This window comes from Vulpes vulpes, chromosome 14 (assembly GCF_048418805.1).
Source record: "Vulpes vulpes isolate BD-2025 chromosome 14, VulVul3, whole genome shotgun sequence".
Classification (NCBI taxonomy): domain Eukaryota; kingdom Metazoa; phylum Chordata; class Mammalia; order Carnivora; family Canidae; genus Vulpes; species Vulpes vulpes.
The window spans coordinates 26,340,142-26,358,196 of NC_132793.1; the positions used below are offsets into that span (position 1 = coordinate 26,340,142).

The window sequence follows — 18,055 nt, forward strand, 5'->3', positions numbered from 1 at the left end:
GTCCTTTTCCAAGGTCATTTTACATTGTTGGCAGAGTTCAGTTGCTTGAGGTTGCCAGACTGATTTATTTGCTTTTACTGTTTACTTGCTAGCTGTTGACTGGGGACTGCTCTCAGCAACTAGAGGCCACGTGCAGTTCTTTTCAACATGGCCGCCTAGGCAATTCACAACATGGATGTTTGCTTTCTTCCAGGCCAGCAGGAACTCATTTCTCTGACTTCCAACCCTCCCCACTTCAAGTCAGCCACAATAGAGTCCTATGTGATGCATGTCATATAATCATGGTAGTGACTATCCCATCAAATTCACAGGCTCCACCCACACTGAAAGGGAAAGAATTATACAAGGTGCATACACAAGGGGTGAGAATCTTGGGGATCACCTAGAATTCTGCTAACCACACTATCCTATCCCTCAAAAGAACCATTAGAAAGGGATAGAGGATACTGCTTTATGAAACTGACAGAAATTAGCACCTACAAAAGTAAGTGAACTCTTATCCCAGTAGTACATTCAAACCCCTGTAACTCCCCCAGCACTAGTAAGGTGTCCTACTCTTTTTTGGTATATATTTTATACTCTTTCATGTTTTCAGTTCTATTTCCTTTATGTTTATCCAGTCTTTGGTTGAAACACTTTTCCTTTCCTCACTGAGTTGCATTGACTCTTCTGTCAAAATTCAGTTGGCTGTGTATATGTAGGTCTATCTCTAAACTGTTTTACTTACTTATTTATCTACCCTTAAGTTACTACTGCACTATCTTAACTATAATAGTTTTCTAGTAAACCTTGAAATCAGATAGTACGAGTCCTCTAACTTTGTTTTCTTCAAGATTATCTTTGCAATTTGGGGTCATTTGTGCTTCAATATAAATTTTAGAATCAGTTTGTTAATTTCTGCCCAAAAAGTGTGTTGGGATTTTATTGGGAGTGTACTCAATCTGTAGATCATTTTGGGAAGTGATATTATCAAGTATTAAGGCTTCCAATCCATGAATATGGTCTATCTCTCCATTAACTTAAGTCTTAATTTCTTTCCACAGTATTTTCTAGTTTTCAGTACAGAAGTCTTGGACGTTTTAAATTAAATTTATTCATAAGTATTTGATTTTGTGATGCTATTTTTAAAAAACATTTATTTATTCATGAGAGACACGGAGAGAAAGAGAGGCAGAGGCACAGGCAGAGGGAGAAGCAGCCTCTTTGCAGGGAGCCTGATGCAGGACTCGATCCTGGCTCCTGGGATCAGACCCTGAGCTGAAAGCAGATGCTCAACTGCTGAGCCACCCAGGTGTCCCTGTGATGCAATTTTAAATAATATTTTTAAATTTTCATTTCCCAATTATTTGATGATAGAATATTGTGGTAGGCAGAATAATGCTCTTCCAAAGATGTCCAAGTCCTAATATCCCAGAACCTGTGAATACGTTACATTACAAAGGGAAATTAAGGTTGGAGATATAATCAACTGACTTTAGAATAGAGACATTATCCTGGATTACCTGAGTGGGCCCAATGTAATCATTCGTTTTTTGTTTTGTTTTGTTTTGTTTTTTCTTATGAGAGGGAATTAAAGACATGGGGGTGCCAATTCATGAGAAGTAGAACAAGGGGTAAGAAGTAGGCTAATGGCAGGGAGGATGCTGGATTCTAGAGTATTCGTTTCCCTTCTTTGGATCACATTTTTCCCATTTTAAAGTGGGTGAGTTGGCCGGTGCACTCCTAAAGGACAGAGACTTGTCTAATTCACTTCTGTGTCCTTATTGTTAAGAATTTAGAGAAGTCATTGATTAGCATTTTAGGATGGACATCTATTCCATTATGAATGGATGGATGGGTAGGCAAGGGGGAGGCGGGATGAATAGATTTCTAGGAGCTTTTCCAGGTCAGGAAATCGAAAATTCTCAGGTTCCCCCAGGGTCACAGAAATCGCTGAATACAGTTTAGAATCTCAGATTTTCGTAACTTTCCCGCGAGCAAGCCTGGTGGTGGACTCGTGCAGCTCCTCCGCGGCGCGCGGCCAGCCAGGGCTTGAAGTCTCTTCTCTGAATTCATCGTTTTCCTCCCACTCGATCCAGAATCATTTCGCGGAGACCCCCCAAGTCGGAATGCCTCCGAGGCCTCCCCCCTTCTCTAAGGACGAGGAAAGCATCTGGAGTCGGCGGCACTCCTACCTTCGGGCGCGACATGGTACGATTCACCAGGGCCACCAGGGCCGGACCCAAACCGCCACTGCGACAGCTCCAGCCTCCGCGTCCCGTTGCCAAGGTGATGGAGGGCTCCCGGATCCTCCTCTCTGATTGGATGAGCCAAAGGCCCTCCTCCTCGCAGGGTTTGCAGTCTAGAGTCTGATCCCAGCACCCGAAAGCTCTTGCGCGCCCGGGAGGCCCAGACCCTCTTACTTCGTTCGACCTTTTTCTCCCAGCCTCTGCGACCCTGGGGCGTACACGGCCAGAGAGTGGCTGCCCTGGGCGGGCACGGACTGCCCAGCGCTTCCTCCAGCTGCATTTCGCTAGACCTAAGAGCGCTCTGTCTGAAAAGTTGTCAGCTTTTGGTAAATGCAATGGTACAAAGTTTCCTTACTGGATCCCTTACTAAGTCGCCTTGTCATTTGGATAGTTGGCAACGCAGCTAGTCAGACTTCTGCTTTTTCTCAGCCACTCTCTAATTCTTAGGCACCAACTCCATACAGGATTCATCTCAACTCCTGCAGTAGCCTCCTGATGAGTCTGCCAGTGCCCACTCCTGCCCTATCCATTTTAACTCATTCTTGGCAAGGTAGTTGAAGAGCTTTTTAGAACACAAATCCGATACTCTCTCCACTGCATCTAACTTGAAGTAGCAACTTATTCCTCATTGCACTCTGTATTGGCTCCCTGCTTTCCCTACCTCACTTCTCCACTGCACTGGGTCTTCTGTAGGCTAACCAGAGCTGAATAGAAACTGTTTTTAAAAAATGTGATGTTTCATAGCAACAAAATATAAGTTATGTAGGAATATATCTAATAAAATACATGCAAGACATTTTATTAATGACAAATTCTTATCAAGCCTCTACTCTATTGTATGCGTCATTCTTGACTCTGTCCTCACAGATACAGCAATGAAGAAAACCAACAAATATCTGCCCTTGGGGAGTTTATATTCTCATAGGGAAAGTTACAAAACATTGAAGGACATTAAAAAGGCCTGAATAAATGGAGGGATATATATACCATGTTCATGGACAGGAAGACTCAATATCAAAAATGTGTGATTTCTTTCAAATCCAGCTAGGACTTTTGAGAGACCTTCTCAACCCAAGAGATGCAAATATCAGTGGAATAATATGGGGATCCTAGAAACAGATACAGGTGTATGTGTGCATATGTGTGTGTTTTAACTTAATGTACAATAGAAGTGGCATCATAAATTAGTGGTGAAAGTATGGAGGACTCAGTAAATGGCATTGAGAAACTGGCTTTCCATAGGAGTGAAAAATAGGGACACTTTGGGTGGCTCAGAGGTTAAGCATCTGCCTTTGGCTCAAGGCCTGATCCTGGAGTTCTGGGATCAAGTCCCACATCAGGGTTTCTGCACAGAGTCTGCTTCTCCATCTGCCTGTGTCTCTGCCTCTCTCTGTGTCTCTCATGAATAAATAAAATCTTTAAAAAAGAAAAAGGAGTGAAAAATAGATGCCTAATTCAAATAGGCTAAAGAATAAATACAGCAAACAAATACTTCAGACTATTAGAAAAAAAATTTTTTTAGAAAAAAAATTTAAGTCTATATATATATACATATATATACATATATGTAATATTTTATGATGTCAAGGTGGGAAAGGATTTCTTTTTTTTTTTTTAGGATTTCTTAGTAAAGTACAAGTACAAGTCATAGTGGAAAAAAGTTAACCTGACTTTCTCAAAATCTAAACTGCCATATAACAAAAGACATTATAAGTTCAATTAAAAGACAAGCTAAATAAATAAATAAATAAATAAATAAATAAATAAATAAATATAAATAAAATGTTTTAAAAGGAGGAGGACACCTTGAGGATGTAGGGAAACTCAACCTTTATATGCTATTGGTAGACTCACACTAACAAGGCAATTTGCAATATCTCATAAAGTTGAAAATGCACACAACTTACAATTTGATTCCACTACTGGACATATATCCTACAGGCTCTCTGAACACAGCTGTACAACCCAGAGACTGTCACTTTGAAGCTAATGCACAAGGTGGACATTTTTCCCTAACAAGGATGTTCATTGCAACACTCTTATAATTATGGGAAATATTAGGAACAATTTAAATGTCCACTCATAGTGAGATGGATTAATAAAATGGAATATATTTTTTCTTTTTTAAGATTTTATTTATTTATTCATGAGAGACACAGACTGAGAGAGAGAGAGAGGCAGAGACACAGGCAGAGGGAGAAGCAGGCTACATGCAGGGAGCCCGATGTGGGACTCGATCCTGGGACTCCAGGATCATGCCCTGGGCTGAAGGCAGGCGCTAAACTGCTGAGCCACCCAGGGATCCCCAAATGGAATATATTCTAAAAAAATACTATGCAGTGATAAAAATTAGTGGTCCAGATCTATATCAACATAAAAATATCCTCCAAACCTACTGTTGAATAAATAAAAGAGAGTTATAGAATGATAAATATTTTTAAAGGTTGAAATTTGTATTAATTTTGAACACAACAAAGTATATTCTATAAAATATGGTTACGTTGGTATTAAAAGTTTAAAAATGCAGGCTAGAGGGGTGCCTGGGTGGCTCAGTCAGTTAAGTGTCTGCCCTCAACTCAGGTCATGATCTTGGGGTCCTGGGATTGAGCCCCTTCTCAGCAAGAGGGCTGCTTTTCCCTCTACCCCTCCTCCCCTCTCATATTCTCTCTTAAATAAATAAATAAATAAATAAATAAATAAATATAAATAAATAAATAAATAAATAAAATCTTTACAAAACGTACAGACTAGAAAGATGCCACCAGATTCCTGATAGTGGTTTCCTCTAGCGATAGTGAAGGAAGAGGAGAGAGGATAGGAAACTTTAACTATTTTAAGTTTGTTTGCAATGTTTTGTTTTATTTAAACAACACGGTTGAAGCGAATAGGCCAAGGTATTCTTACCTGGATTTATTTTTTGGTTTCTGCCCTAACAAGAAAAGAATATCAGTACCATGACTGAGGGAGAAGTTTAGGATGCCTTGGGAATGTCTAACAGTGGGGTCTAACCATTTTTTAGTTGGGGTCAGCGAGGATTGGCAGGAGGAAATGGGATTTAGTCTGGCAAAGGGGATGGGAAGAACATTCCAGGCAGAGGGAACGGCGTGTGCAAAATTGGAAATCAGAGAGAGGGAAGCATGTTTGTGGAAGCAAATGCAGATTGGTGACCAGGAAAGAGTGGGAAAGAGGGAAGAGATGAAGCTGCCAAACCCCTATGTTGTTGCTGTGTCCTTACAGATCTGAAAACAGAGCTCTAGTGAGGGGAGCAGAACCAGGGCCTCCTAACTCCCTCTCAGGTGTTCCATGATAATAATAATGACAATGATAATTATGATGATGGGTCATGTGCTCTCTCTACTAGGAACTTGAAATATATCCTCCCACTTAATCTCACTACAGACCTATAGAGGTTCTTCCATTTTACAGATGATGAAACCGAGATTCACAAAATTTAGGAAATTTACTCAAAGTCACAGAGACAGAAGCCAGATCCCACAAAGCCTTGATTGAACATTTTCCTTAAGGGCATTGGTGAGTGTATTAGGTTCCTACTGCAGCTGTAATTACCACAAACTGAGTGACCTAAAAGAACACAAATGTATGAGCTTACAGCTTCTGAGGTCAGAAGCCTGAAGTGGGTTTCACTAGGTTAACATAAGGTGTCGGCAGGGCTGGGCTCCCAGGAGGCTCTAGGAGAGAATCTGTTTCCTGGCTTTTCCATCCACATTCCTTGGCTCATGACCCCTTCCATCTTAAAAGCCAGCAATCATACCACTCTGACCTCTATTTCTATCATCAGATCCCCCCTGACTCGATTCTCCTGCCTCCCTTTCTCACTTACAACGACCTGGGGAATGACATTGGGCCCACCCGAATAACCCAGGACAATCTTTCCATCTCATGGTCAGCTGATCAGCTACTTTAATTCCATCTCCAGCCTTAAATCTCCCTACTCATATAACGTAATGTACTCACAATTTCCAGGAATTAGAGCATAGACCCCTCTGGGGAGATGGTTATTTTGCCAACCACAGTGAACCACGCAAAAGGGTTTTAAGCAAGGAAGTGATAAAGTGAGACCTGCATTTTAGCATCTTCATATTCCTGGTTTTGTAAAATAATATCTCCCTGACTTATCTAAGGCAAATTGAACTTTTGACAGGTAACACTTTTGAAGGCAGGACAGTTCATTGACATCAAATGTGTTAAGCCTTAATAACTACATCTGGTGTTTTTACAGGGTTTTTAACATGATGGAGTTCCTTTGTACATGCGACCTGATTATTCCTCCAACAACCAAGTAAGAGTGCAAAGCACTGTTAATTATTGCTCCTTAGTGGATGAGGAAAGAGACCTAGGGGCATTTGGTTGCCTGCCCTGGGCCATGGAGCTGCTAAGGCCAGGGCCAGGACTAGGAACTAGTGTGAGGACTCCTCTGTCAGTATTTCTTTATGCCATCTCTGGGGTGGGCATTCTAGGAAACACACGTCAGACAGTACATCTTTGGTGCAATTTTTCCTGTATAACTTGGTGCCCGATAAACATTTGTTGAATAGATGAAGCCCTGCTCTCACTTCCGTGGGACAAACAGTGGTTTTCAAGGCAGGAAAATGGGGAATGGTCCTAGAATTCCTCCCTTTCCCCCACATACAATCTATTTGCAAAGTCCCATCAGCTGTGCTGCTGAAATATTAAGTCTGTCTCCTTCTGTCCAGTTTCCCTGCTCCTGCTGTGTCCCAGGGCACCACTGCCTCACTGGCCTCCCTGCTTCACCTTTTTAATATATTCATTCCAGATAAGGGTCAAAGTGACCAACTTAAAATGTAAACCAGATGACACAGATGGCCTCCTTTGTTAAGTTTTCCCACCAGCTTTCTATCACACAGAGGAGGAAAACCTAAACTCCCCATGATGGCCATACTCAGTCCTGTAGGCTTGGTTCCCCACTCCCTCGTTAGCCTCAACCCCCTTGGCACACCCTTTCCACCCTAGTCCCACTAGCCGTTCACTAAGGCCAAACTTTTCCCACCACAGGGCCTTTGCTTATCTTGTTCTTTTTGCTAGAAATCTCTCTACTCTTTTTTTTTTTTTTTTTTTAAGATTTTATTTATTCATGAGAGACAGAGAGAAAGAGAGAGATGCAGAGACACAGGCAGAGGGAGAAGCAGGCTCCATGCAGGGAGCCTGATATGTGACTCGATTCCAGGACCCCTGACCTAAGCCAAAGGCAGATGCTCAACCACTGAGCCACCCAGGTATCCCAAATCTCTCTACTCTTTAAATAGCTGGGCCTTTCTTCTATGTCAGGTCTCAGCTCAGATGTTGCCTATTTAGAGACGTTCTTCCTGCCTCTTTCTATTTCCTTTCCTGAAAATTGTGAGCATTTGTAAACACTTTTTCTATTTGCTTATTTTGTTTGCCTTCCCTCCTAGACCTGAGATGTCCGATACGTAGCTCCCAGCCATGTGTTAAGCAAGTGACATGTGGCTCCTGAACTGAGCTGTGCTCTAAGTGTAAAGTGCACACTGGGTGGTAAAGACTTCATACAATAAAAAGGAGGCAAAATACCTCAATAATTTTAAAATATCAATTACATGTTGAAATGATAATATTTTGGATATACTGGATTAAATTTAAAAACATTAATTTTTAAAAAGATTTTATTTATTTATTCATGAGAGACAGAGAAAGAGCCAGAGACATAGGCAGAGGGAGAAGCAGTTTCCCTGCGGGGAGCCCAATGCCAGACTCGATCCCAGGACCCCAGGATCACACCCTGAGCTGAAGGCAGACGCTCAACCACTGAGCCACCCAGGCGTCCCTAAATAGATTATTAACCACCTATTTCTTTCTATTGTTTTAATGTGGCTGCTACAAAATTTAAGATTACACATGTGACCCACATTATATTTCTATTGGGCAGTCTTGGTCTACATTATTAGCCAACAAAGGTAGGAACCCTGTCTGCCTTAGCCACCTGTGTGTCCCTAGTACCTACCATACAGTAGGTGCTCAGTAAGCATTTGTTGAATAAGTCAGTTTTTATGAGAATCCTAGGCACAAAGAGAAATGAGATAGGCAGCCTCAGGTACACACTGTGAATTTGAGGAAGAAAGAAATGCCAAAGACAGTTTTATTTCTCTCTAGTCACTGCATTTCAAACAGGTTCTGTCACCAACATTCCCCCCATAGTCACCTACTACTATAGATGTAGGGCAGAGGGTGGCTGGAGGAGCCAGGTTGGCTCAACTGCTTCGATTTCAGACCCACAGGAGGTGAGCTGTCTCAACTACTTTACATTCTTCAGCTTTGGTCCTAGCAGCTGGAGAGGGCTCACCTCAGTGCATTGAGACACCTGGATATAGGGTAGCTGGGAGCCAAGGGCAGTTGCCCAGGGTCACCCAGCAGGTCAGAGGTGAATAGGATCTGGAACCTTTCCAGGTCCAGGACTCTGTGGACTCTAACTACATCCTCCTGTAGTCTTCTTTACTCCAAGGGACCCAGGTGTCTGGAACATCTCCCCCCTCACATTTTACCCCTGATCTCTTGAGGCCCCTAAGGGCAATTATGCCTGGTCTCAGCAGAGTTGACCCAGATGGCACCATCCTCATAGAGGCCAAAGTGGATGGGATGAAAGAGTGGGAGGGAGGGAGGATGGACGGATGGATGAATGGACGGACCGAGGAAGGGATGAATGGGAGGACTGGAGGACGGGAGGGCAGATGGCCGCAGGAGTGGGGGAGGAGGAAGGCTGGCCGGGAGGATGCGGGCATGGGGGCGGGGCAGGAGTGAGGCTGTTCCGAAGGAAGGAATTACCCACACAGTGTGTGAATGTAGGGGGACCCGCAGCGACCCAAGCCCAGCCCCCCGCACGCTTCTGCTGGGACAGCGCGGCCAGGCCGAGGCAGCGGGGCTCCCGGCCCAGGGCCCCAGGGAGGTCGGGGCAGCGCGGGCGCCGGGATCCGAGCGGCGGCGGCCGGGGGCTCCGCCCGCCCCCGCGCCCACCCCGCCCGCGCCAGACGGTGCCAGGTGGGGGGAGCGCCCCCGCCCCCCCTCCGGAGGTGGCGGCCCCACGCGGCCCAACAAGCTGCCGTTGTCCCGCGGGCCCTGGGCCCGGCACACTGGGGCTTTGTCCAGCCCCCCGCCGCGACCCACGGTGGGGGGGGCCCCACATGACCGAGGGGGTAGGAGGAGCCTGCGGCGGCGGCGGCGGCGGCGGCTCCACCACCATTTCCCTCCCTGGCCGGGGGTCGGCGGGCGGCGGCGGCGGCGGCGGCGGCGGCGGCGGCGGCGGCGGCGGCCGGGCAGGGGCCCGTGTTCCCCGTCAGGCTGCAGGCGCCGGGCCTGGGCCGGCAGGGCAGCTGCGAGCCGAGCGCTCTCCGGGCGGCGAGCTGGGGGCGCGCCCGGACCGCCGCCCCCGGGATCATGGGGAATGGCATGACCAAGGTAGGGGGGCGGGGGTCGCGCAGCCCGCCCCTGGCCGCCTCTGACCTTCTGGCCCTCGCCCTCAGGCGCCGTGTGTCCAGGTCTCGGTCTCCCGGCGACTCTGTGACCCCGCATCCTTGTGTCTCCGCTGACGTCTCTCTCCGTGTGTCTGTCTCTGCCTGTTTCTGTGGCTGTTCCTTGCTGGCTCCTTCTGTGGCTCTCTGTCACTCCCGCACTCTGTCCGAGTCCCCTGCCCTGCCCTGTCTCCAGGTGTCTCTGTCTTCCTTGTCTCTGACTCCTGGGACTCTCTCAGGTGCTGTTTCTCCATTCTTCCCCCTCTGCCTCTGCATGTCCTTCTTCCTGTCCCTGCCTTCCCGTCTCCCTCCTCAGAATTCCCCACCGCCCACCTGGCAAGTCTACCTCTCCTCTCGACCTTTCCAGCTCTCACCCCTGGGGCAGAGTCCAGGCCCAGGAGGTGGGGGGAGGAGATTGCTCCTTGAGTCCTGAGGTCCAGACACCTGTCACAGGAGGAGGATGGGTTGTGGGCCCCCAGCTACCCCGTGGGAAGCCTTCATCCCTACCCCACTGACCCCAGCCTGTCTCTCCTGTAGGTACTTCCCGGACTCTACCTCGGAAACTTCATTGGTGAGCACTGCCCACTCTGTCCCAAGGCCATGGCACTCTGCCTGTCCCAAGCCTGTGTCCGCCATTCATGCTCTGGCCCACACACCTTGGAAGTTCTCAGGAATGGGGCCGGGGGCAGGGAAGCAATGCCAGGCTGGGAGGGAGAAGGCGTTCATGAGGACTAAGTGTTATGTGGGCAGGGAGCGTCCCCAGTGCAAAGGGTTCGAAACGCCTGCCAGATGCCAAGCAGGTCTGCACCTCCTCTGAGCCCCAGTATCTCCAGTACAAGGCCCACTCACTCTTAGAGCTCTTACAGCCCTGAGGTTCTGGGTTGAGGCCTGTTTGGGGGTGCTGCTTCTAGTGGAGAAACTGGGAACCTTCCCCCTACAAGCTTCTACACAGAGAGGAGGTCTCTCGAGACTCGATTCTGCCCCAGAAACGTGCTAGTGAGCACTACCCACTCTGTCCCATGGCCATGGCCCTCTACCAGTCCCAGGCCTGTGCTAAGAGACCAGCTGATTGAGACTCCACGCCATGTGGAGTCAGAGAAAGCTTCAGAGAAGAAGGGGCATCTGCACCAGCACAGGGCTTTCCCCCTCCACCCCTGCCTGCCCCCCACCGGCCTTGGCATAGATGTTCCACTCCCATAAATCTGATCTCCTCCTCCCTGGGAGCCACCTCAGCAGTTCACGCCTCAAGTACGCTCTGAATCTTGAGTATTGGGCTAAGTACGCTCTGAATCTTAAGTCTGCAGCCCCATGAGGGCAGGGGCCATGAAGTTGCCCCTACACTCCCATGCCCAGCAAAGGTGGCACATAGTAAGTACTCAGTGAATGTGTTAAATGAAGTAGACATATGGAGAGAGGGGATATGTTTTTATTCTGATTCTAAAAGAGCTGCATACACTGGAATTCCAGGCCTTAGAGATGGCCATTGATAGAAGTGTGAGGTTTATCCCTGGGTCGGTTTTCATATATCTTTGTGGATACAGATGTAATATTTAAAACAAAAATGCATTCTGCATGCTGTTCTGTGACCTGTTTCCTATTTGATAGTATGTTGTGGACAGGCTTGCACATCAGCACAGAGGGGTCTTTTCTATCCAATGGCTGCACAATATTCAAGTATGACTATACCATTATTTATTCAGTTCTCTCATGGTGGATGTATAGGTTGCTCCCGCTTTTTAACAATTTCTGGTGTGTTTACTGTTTTGAGCAGTACTACAGAGAACATTATCCTCTACACACAGCTTTCTGGGTGAGCAAACCATTCTGTAGACAGGATCTCTGGAAGTAGAGTTGCTAGGTCAAGGATATGCCAGAAAAGGGTGTTTGCCATGGAAGGAAGCATGAGCAAGGCTGGGAAGAGGCTGGGCTGTTACTTGTGGGAGCCATAGAGATAAGACTGAAGCCTAGGGGTGCGGTGGGACCTGTCATGCCAGGAACGCAGGTGTCCAAGGACAAGGGGGCTAGCAGAGGGTGGGCCAAAGTGGAGATGGAGGGGTGGGGCAGGAAGCTGGGCAGCAAGCTTCCATCTTTCTTGGCCGTCAGGGACACATAAGTTACTCTGACTAGATTGGCACAGGCATCTCGTTTCTTTCAGATGCCAAAGATCCGGACCAGCTGGGCCGGAACAAGATTACGCATATCATCTCTATCCACGAGTCACCCCAGCCTCTGCTGCAGGTACTCCCTACCCCTGTCCTTGGGCTGCGTACAGTTGTGGAGGGGAGCTTTAGACCCCACAGCACTCATTTATCAAGTACTTACTATCTGCTGGGTCCTATACTGCCTCCCTGACCCATAATAGGTCATTCTGTTAAAAACTGATTTGTTTTACATTAGCATCCCCATTTGATCCGTATTTGGCAACTGAAGCCCAGAGAGGTAAAGAAACTTGCCTAAGGCCACACATCCACAAAGCTAAGGAGCTAGGATTTGATGGTCTGACCCCAGAGGCCTCACCCTGAGCCATAAAACGGCCCCTATGCGGGGTTCCCATTGCCCAAATGAACAGATGATACAAATGGATGATTCTGGTTTTTATATCTTGCTGTGTAATCTCTGGGCCTCTGATCCCTCAGTCCTGTCTGCCCGAAGAGGGGCTGTTGTGAGGATGCAAAGGGGCTGCAGGAAGGTGAAGATGTTTTGCACACTGTAAAGCATGGCCCCCACTGGGAGGGTTGGTGCTGGTATTATAGAATCCTAGAAAAGACGGGTAAGGATGTTGTAACCCAGAAGAGAAAAGTAGGAAATCCAGACCACTTATTCTGTAATCTTGGGCCCAGGGCTTCACCTTTCTGAGCCTCCATTGCCTGATCTGTAAAATAGGAATTTATTTATAAAGATTTATTTATTTATTTGAGAGAGAAAGAGAGCGAGTACAAGCAGGAGGGTAGAGGGAAAAGAAGAGGGAATCTCAAATAGACTCTCTGTTGACCATGGAGCCCAATGCAGGGCACGATCTCACAACTCTGAGATCATGACCTTAGGATCACAACCCTGAAATCATGACCTGAGTGGAAACCAAGAGTCAGACACTCGACTGACTGCACCACCCAGGTGCCCCTAAAATGGTGACTTTATAATAGTACATGCCTTACTGAGTTGTTGAGAGCCACATAACAGTCAACAAATTACAGCTGATATAGCAAAGTTAATCATATTCTTATCCCATAAATAGAGCCGCTTCCTCATCTATTAGAATGTATGTCACCCACTAAAGGGGAATAACTGTGGGTGGAAATGGGCTCTGAAGATCTGAGAACCAAACCAAGTTCTGTCACAGGTTTACTATGTGACCTCAGACAGGTTCCTTTCCCCCTCTGGGCCTTAGTTTCCCCCTGTGTCAGAGTTAATGGTCTCTAAGATCAGACCTCCAATAATCTGTGATTCTTGGTGTCATTCATACAAGAAATTTCCAGGTCAGTGCAGTCTGATTTTGCTTTATAGAGCAGGCTTGTTTTGGAGTATTTGGAGGATGCAATCACTAGATTGCATGGAGTAGGTTGTCAAGTCATGAGTAGATTGACTAATGAAATGACTGCCTGCCAAATGAGTCCCCACTCCAACAGTCTTACCTCTTCCCACAGCAGCTCTGCCTCCCCATCTATCCGTGAATTTACCAGTCAGGGTTTGATGATGCCAAGCAATCCCAAGGCCAAATGTGTTGCAAAGTGAAATTGCAAACCTTGCAAAAGATACAGGGTGGTGTGACCTTGGGAAAAATGAGTCCCAGAAGGACTGGAATCTCACACAAAGCCATTAACAAGTGAGGACCTGGCCCAGGGTCCCTTAGCCAGGCTGGTGGTGGGCCTGGCACTTGAAAAAGAGTAATTTGAATATAAAAGGATTAAAAGAGGTCCTTGAGAAAAGTGATTCTTGGAAGAGGAGCTCAAATCAGCTTTATGATCTTGTGTGAAGGTTAAGCAAGAAGTAAAGAATGTCACAGCCAGTTTGTGGGAGAAATTACAGAAAACTCATCCCTTGATTATTTGAATAATTAGCACATACTTTTAAAACAAATTTTTAAAAATATTTTATTTATTTATTCATGAGAGACACACACACACAGAGAGAGAGAGAGAGAGGGAGGCAGAGACACAGGCAGAGGGAGAAGCAGGCTCCATGCAGGGAGCCCGGCGTGGGACTCCATCCCGGGTCTCCAGGATCACGCCCCAGGCTGAAGGTGGTGCTAAACCGCTGAGCCACCCAGGCTGCCCAGCACATACTTTTATAACTGCAGTTGATGAGCTATAAACTTATGTTAATGGTTTTTGTTTCTTGTCAAGATAATAAAATCCATTGTGCCCTTTTTAAAATAAGTAATCTCTACACCCAACGTGAGGCTCAAACTCACAACCCCGAGATCAAGAGGTGCATGCTCTACCCACTGAGCCAGCCAGGGACCCTGTTTTGCCCTTTTTTGGGTATGATTTTTGTAAACCTCATTTGGAGGAGAGTCATTGTTAGTTGCCCTTTTCCACTTATTAAATAAAAGGTCCCTGGATCCTTTTTATCAAGTCCTCTTGCCCAAATCACCTATGAGGTTAGGATACCATCTTCTCAGAAGGTTCTGGAACTCAGAGCTGGGAGGCACTCAGAGGTGATATCCACCTTCTTTGGATGGAGGGGGCAGCAGTGGCTCAGAGAGGGGCAGGGGCTGGACTGGGGTCCTGAGGTGCTTGGGCAGCCCTGGCCAAGGTCAGGGGTGCAGCCAAGGGCCCCCCCCCCCACTGCCCATGTGTGTTTTGTACTTACAGGACATAACCTACCTTCGCATCCCTGTGGCGGACACCCCTGAGGTACCCATGTAAGTTCTCTGGAGGCACCAACAGAAGTGTCTTCTGTGGTAATGGGAGGGAGGGTGGGGGATGGTCTGGGGGATGACAGAGAGGACTCATGCCAAAGAGCTGTCCTGGGGACCCTAGCACAAGTGGTCACTCAGACCTATGTTTGACTCTGTCTCAGCTACACCCTTGCCTATTGTCCTGGCCAAGACCTGTAATCTTCCAGAGCTCAGTGTCTTTAGCTGTGAAATGGAGAGTACCCTGTCTAAGGACCAGATGCCCCAGCAGATTTGAAGGGGTCAGGCTCAGCCATTTCCTGGCCTTGGAGTTAAGACCTCTGGGCTCCAGCCAGGCTTTGCCATTTACTTGCTTTGTGACCTTGCACAAATCGCTTTCCCTCTCTGAGATCAGATGGCACAGGTTGAGGATCTAGGACAGGGCCTGCATGTAATGGGGACTCAGGAAGCAGGATTTTTATGTTTTGTTATTAGCAGCAGTACCTCCCAGCCTGGAAGTAACCCAGACAGATATTTCTCCCAACCCGTTGCTGACCAACATTGTCCCCAGATGCTCTGATTGTAGACCCTGGAAGAGTGGGAGTCCTCTGTCCCCTCACACCCATTTCCTTGAAAGATAAACCCTCCATGCAAATAGGATCCACTGGAGAGGCACTCCTGCCTCCATGGTGGGATTTCTCATTATTGGCCTCTTTCCCTGCCTGAAATGCCGCCATTGTTAATTCACACCACCTCTACTTGTTCTATAGTACAGGCCCCTATTCTCTGCCTAGGCTGGCTGACTCGAAGACCCAGGGCTCTTGGCACCCCATCAGTGTGGAGGGGGACAATTCCTAGGAGAACATGCCCCCCCAGTGCTCCCTACCCTATCTCTTCCTTCTCTAGCAAAAAGCACTTCAAAGAATGTATCAACTTTATCCACTGTTGCCGCCTCAATGGGGGGAACTGCCTTGTGCACTGGTGAGTTAAGAAGGACGGGAGGAAGTAAGGGGCTGTCCTCTATGTCACACACGCACACACACACACACACACACACACACACCCTATGGGGAATGTGGAACCTGGGATCGACCTTCTCCATCCTGTCCCCATGCATGACAGTCTACCATTCATCTGATGGAGGGTGATCGGGGGCTCAAATCAGGGCTCTGTCCCTTACCAGCAGTGTGGCCAAGACCAAGGAGCTCTTTCTCCCTGAGATTCCCATTTCCTCTTCTGTAAAATGGAGAAAAACCTACCTGCTGAGCACCTACCCTATGCTGGGCTCAGGGCGGCTCTGTAAGAGCCCCAGTCCTAAGAACAGCTCCTCCAGCCTGTCTATTGCCCTCTGCCCCTCCTTCCCCCACTCCAGCTGCACTGGCCAACTCCCCACCCTCCACATCGACCGAATCCCACCTCATGGGCTTTGTACACTGCCCAGAACATTCTTGACTGACCTTTACCCATCTTTCAGGACTCAGCTTGATGTCATTTCCTTGGAAACCCCTTCCCTCATCCCTCCCTATCCCCTCCACTAGATTAATGCCTTTTCCTATATGATCTCTTAGCCTCTAGATTGCTCTTCAGAGCAGTTATCACCACCTGAAATTGTTTCCTTGGTTAGTGGCCATCTCTCCCAACCGTACTGTAAGCCCCAGGATGGCAGAGACCATGTCTGTTTTATTCTCTACCATATCCCCAGTACCTGAAAATTAACAGATGGTCAGGAAATGTTTGTTGAACAAATGAATGAAGTGATGTTTCACTCAGGCCTGTGATGTGGGAGAGTGCCAGGGGGATACTCCAGGCATAAGGAACAGCATGGGCAAAGAAAATGGGAAAACAGGTCCTGGTAGGCTCTCTATGATGGCAGATCAGAGTCTGAGGGTGGGAGAGCTGAGGTGTGGGGATGGGGTGTGTGAAGGAAGGGCATGGAGGAGATTGGGCCTTACCTGAAGCCTGGGGGGGCCGGGTATCCCAGCTTTGCAGGTATCTCCCGCAGCACCACCATCGTGACGGCATATGTGATGACTGTGACGGGGCTAGGCTGGCGGGACGTGCTTGAAGCCATCAAGGCCACCCGGCCTATCGCCAACCCCAACCCAGGCTTTAGGCAGCAGCTGGAAGAGTTTGGCTGGGGCAGTTCCCGGAAGGTAGGGCTGGGGCAGAGGCAGGAGCTGGGCAGGGCAGGGAGACTCTTCCCGCTTGAGTTGAGAATTGATTGGAAAGAATTTAGCCTGTGCTTCAGACCTACCAGGAGATTTTTCTGGGGATCTCAAACTCATGACCCTTAGCTAATCTAGCCCCTAGGTGTATTTTGTGTGGTCAGCCAGATGTTTTCTTTTCCTTTTTAGTTTAGAATTTGGATTCCTTTGGGCCAGCACTGGATCCTTCAATTGACAAGGGCCCAGCACTGCATGCTCTACCATTTGAATGTTTGACCCCTTTGGGGAGGAATGTCCATTCCCTACTCCACCCCTGGTTTCCTGATGAGGCCAAAGCATCTCCTTCTCTTATGCCCACCGGGCAGATGGCACATGGAGATGTCAAGAACCGACACCTTCCTGGGAATTAGGGATGAAAGACAGAAGCAGTAGGTGCAGAAAGGCTCCCCTCGAGTGGGAGTGGCCCGCTGGTACTCAGGCTTATCTTCAAGGCTGCTTGAGGAAAGGCGCAGGCAAAGAGGAAGCCAGTGTGGGTGGGGTTGTTGCTCAGGGAGGAGGGTTCATGTGGTCCCCACGGTGCTGGGGGCTTTAGCAGGTCTGCAAGATGAAGTGTCAAAGGGGAAGGAGGTTCAGGAGAGGGAAGGGACTCCGAGGAGGAGGGCACTCCATGAGGGCCCTGGAACCTCCAAAGCGAGGGGGAGAGGATGCTCAGGAAGGGGAGGGGCTAGCGGGGGCTGGGAAGCTCGCGGACCCGCGGGAGCGGCGAGGACTGGGGAGGGGACCGCCGGCCGCCTGGCACCGGCCGACCCGTCTCCTCCACCCCCCGTCCAGCTCCGCCGGCAGCTGGAGGAGCGCTTCGGAGAGAGCCCTTTCCGCGACGAGGAGGACGTGCGCGCGCTGCTGCCGCTGTGCAAGCGCTGCCGGCAGGGCTCGGCGGCCGCGGCCGCGTCCCCAGCGGCGCACTCGGCGGCCTCGGAGGGAACCCTGCAGCGCCTGGTGCCGCGGCCGCCCCGGGAGGCCCACCGGCCGCTGCCCCTGCTGGCGCGCGTCAAGCAGACTTTCTCTTGCCTCCCGCGGTGTCTGTCCCGTAAAGGCGGCAAGTGAGGATCCCGGCCGCCCCGCCGTGGCGCCCCTCTGCCTAACGACTGCCCCCCTTCGGGGCCGTCGGAGCTTCCCACGGCCTCCAGGACGGGCCCAGAGCCCGTGGGAGCCCCGCGGCGGCCTGACCCTGCCCCCGCCCCTGATGCCCGCCCTGCTTGTCTGCGTCTGCAGTCTGTGTGTCCTCCATCCTTGCGTCTCTGTGTCTGGACCGGCCTGCTGCAGCCA

At 48.7% G+C, this 18,055-nt stretch overlaps 2 protein-coding genes across 4 annotated transcripts in view; one reads left to right on the plus strand and one right to left on the minus strand.

The window, feature by feature from the left end:
* Positions 1 to 10,262, minus strand: part of TTLL9 (tubulin tyrosine ligase like 9) — a 49,135-nt gene extending 38,873 nt beyond the window's left edge. The window contains exon 1 of one of the 3 annotated variants that reach the window (XM_072736138.1): positions 9,720 to 10,262. In XM_072736138.1, the coding sequence (XP_072592239.1) occupies positions 9,720 to 9,788 (69 nt within the window). In that variant the 5' untranslated portion in view covers positions 9,789 to 10,262. Of the gene's footprint in view, positions 1 to 2,174; positions 2,484 to 9,719 lie in introns of those variants that run through there. The other 2 variants (XM_072736140.1, XM_025986096.2) reach the window with 2 other exon arrangements.
* On the plus strand, positions 9,430 to 18,055 carry DUSP15 (dual specificity phosphatase 15). Its single transcript, XM_025986097.2, has 7 exons — positions 9,430 to 9,674; positions 10,265 to 10,298; positions 11,883 to 11,965; positions 14,542 to 14,591; positions 15,471 to 15,545; positions 16,546 to 16,717; positions 17,561 to 18,055. Exons 1-7 carry the CDS (start codon positions 9,654 to 9,656, stop codon positions 17,831 to 17,833), a joined length of 708 nt encoding a protein of 235 aa, XP_025841882.1. The 5' UTR covers positions 9,430 to 9,653; the 3' UTR covers positions 17,834 to 18,055.

What these genes read in the sequence shown, in the direction of transcription:
- DUSP15 (XM_025986097.2), top strand. Translation starts at nt 9,654, where the DNA reads ATGGGGAATGGCATGACCAAG. An exon ending in TGGGGAATGGCATGACCAAG is followed by an intron (nt 9,675 to 10,264) that starts GTAGGGGGGCGG and finishes TCTCTCCTGTAG; the next exon opens with GTACTTCCCGGACTCTACCT. An exon ending in GCTGGGGCAGTTCCCGGAAG is followed by an intron (nt 16,718 to 17,560) that starts GTAGGGCTGGGG and finishes CCCCCCGTCCAG; the next exon opens with CTCCGCCGGCAGCTGGAGGA.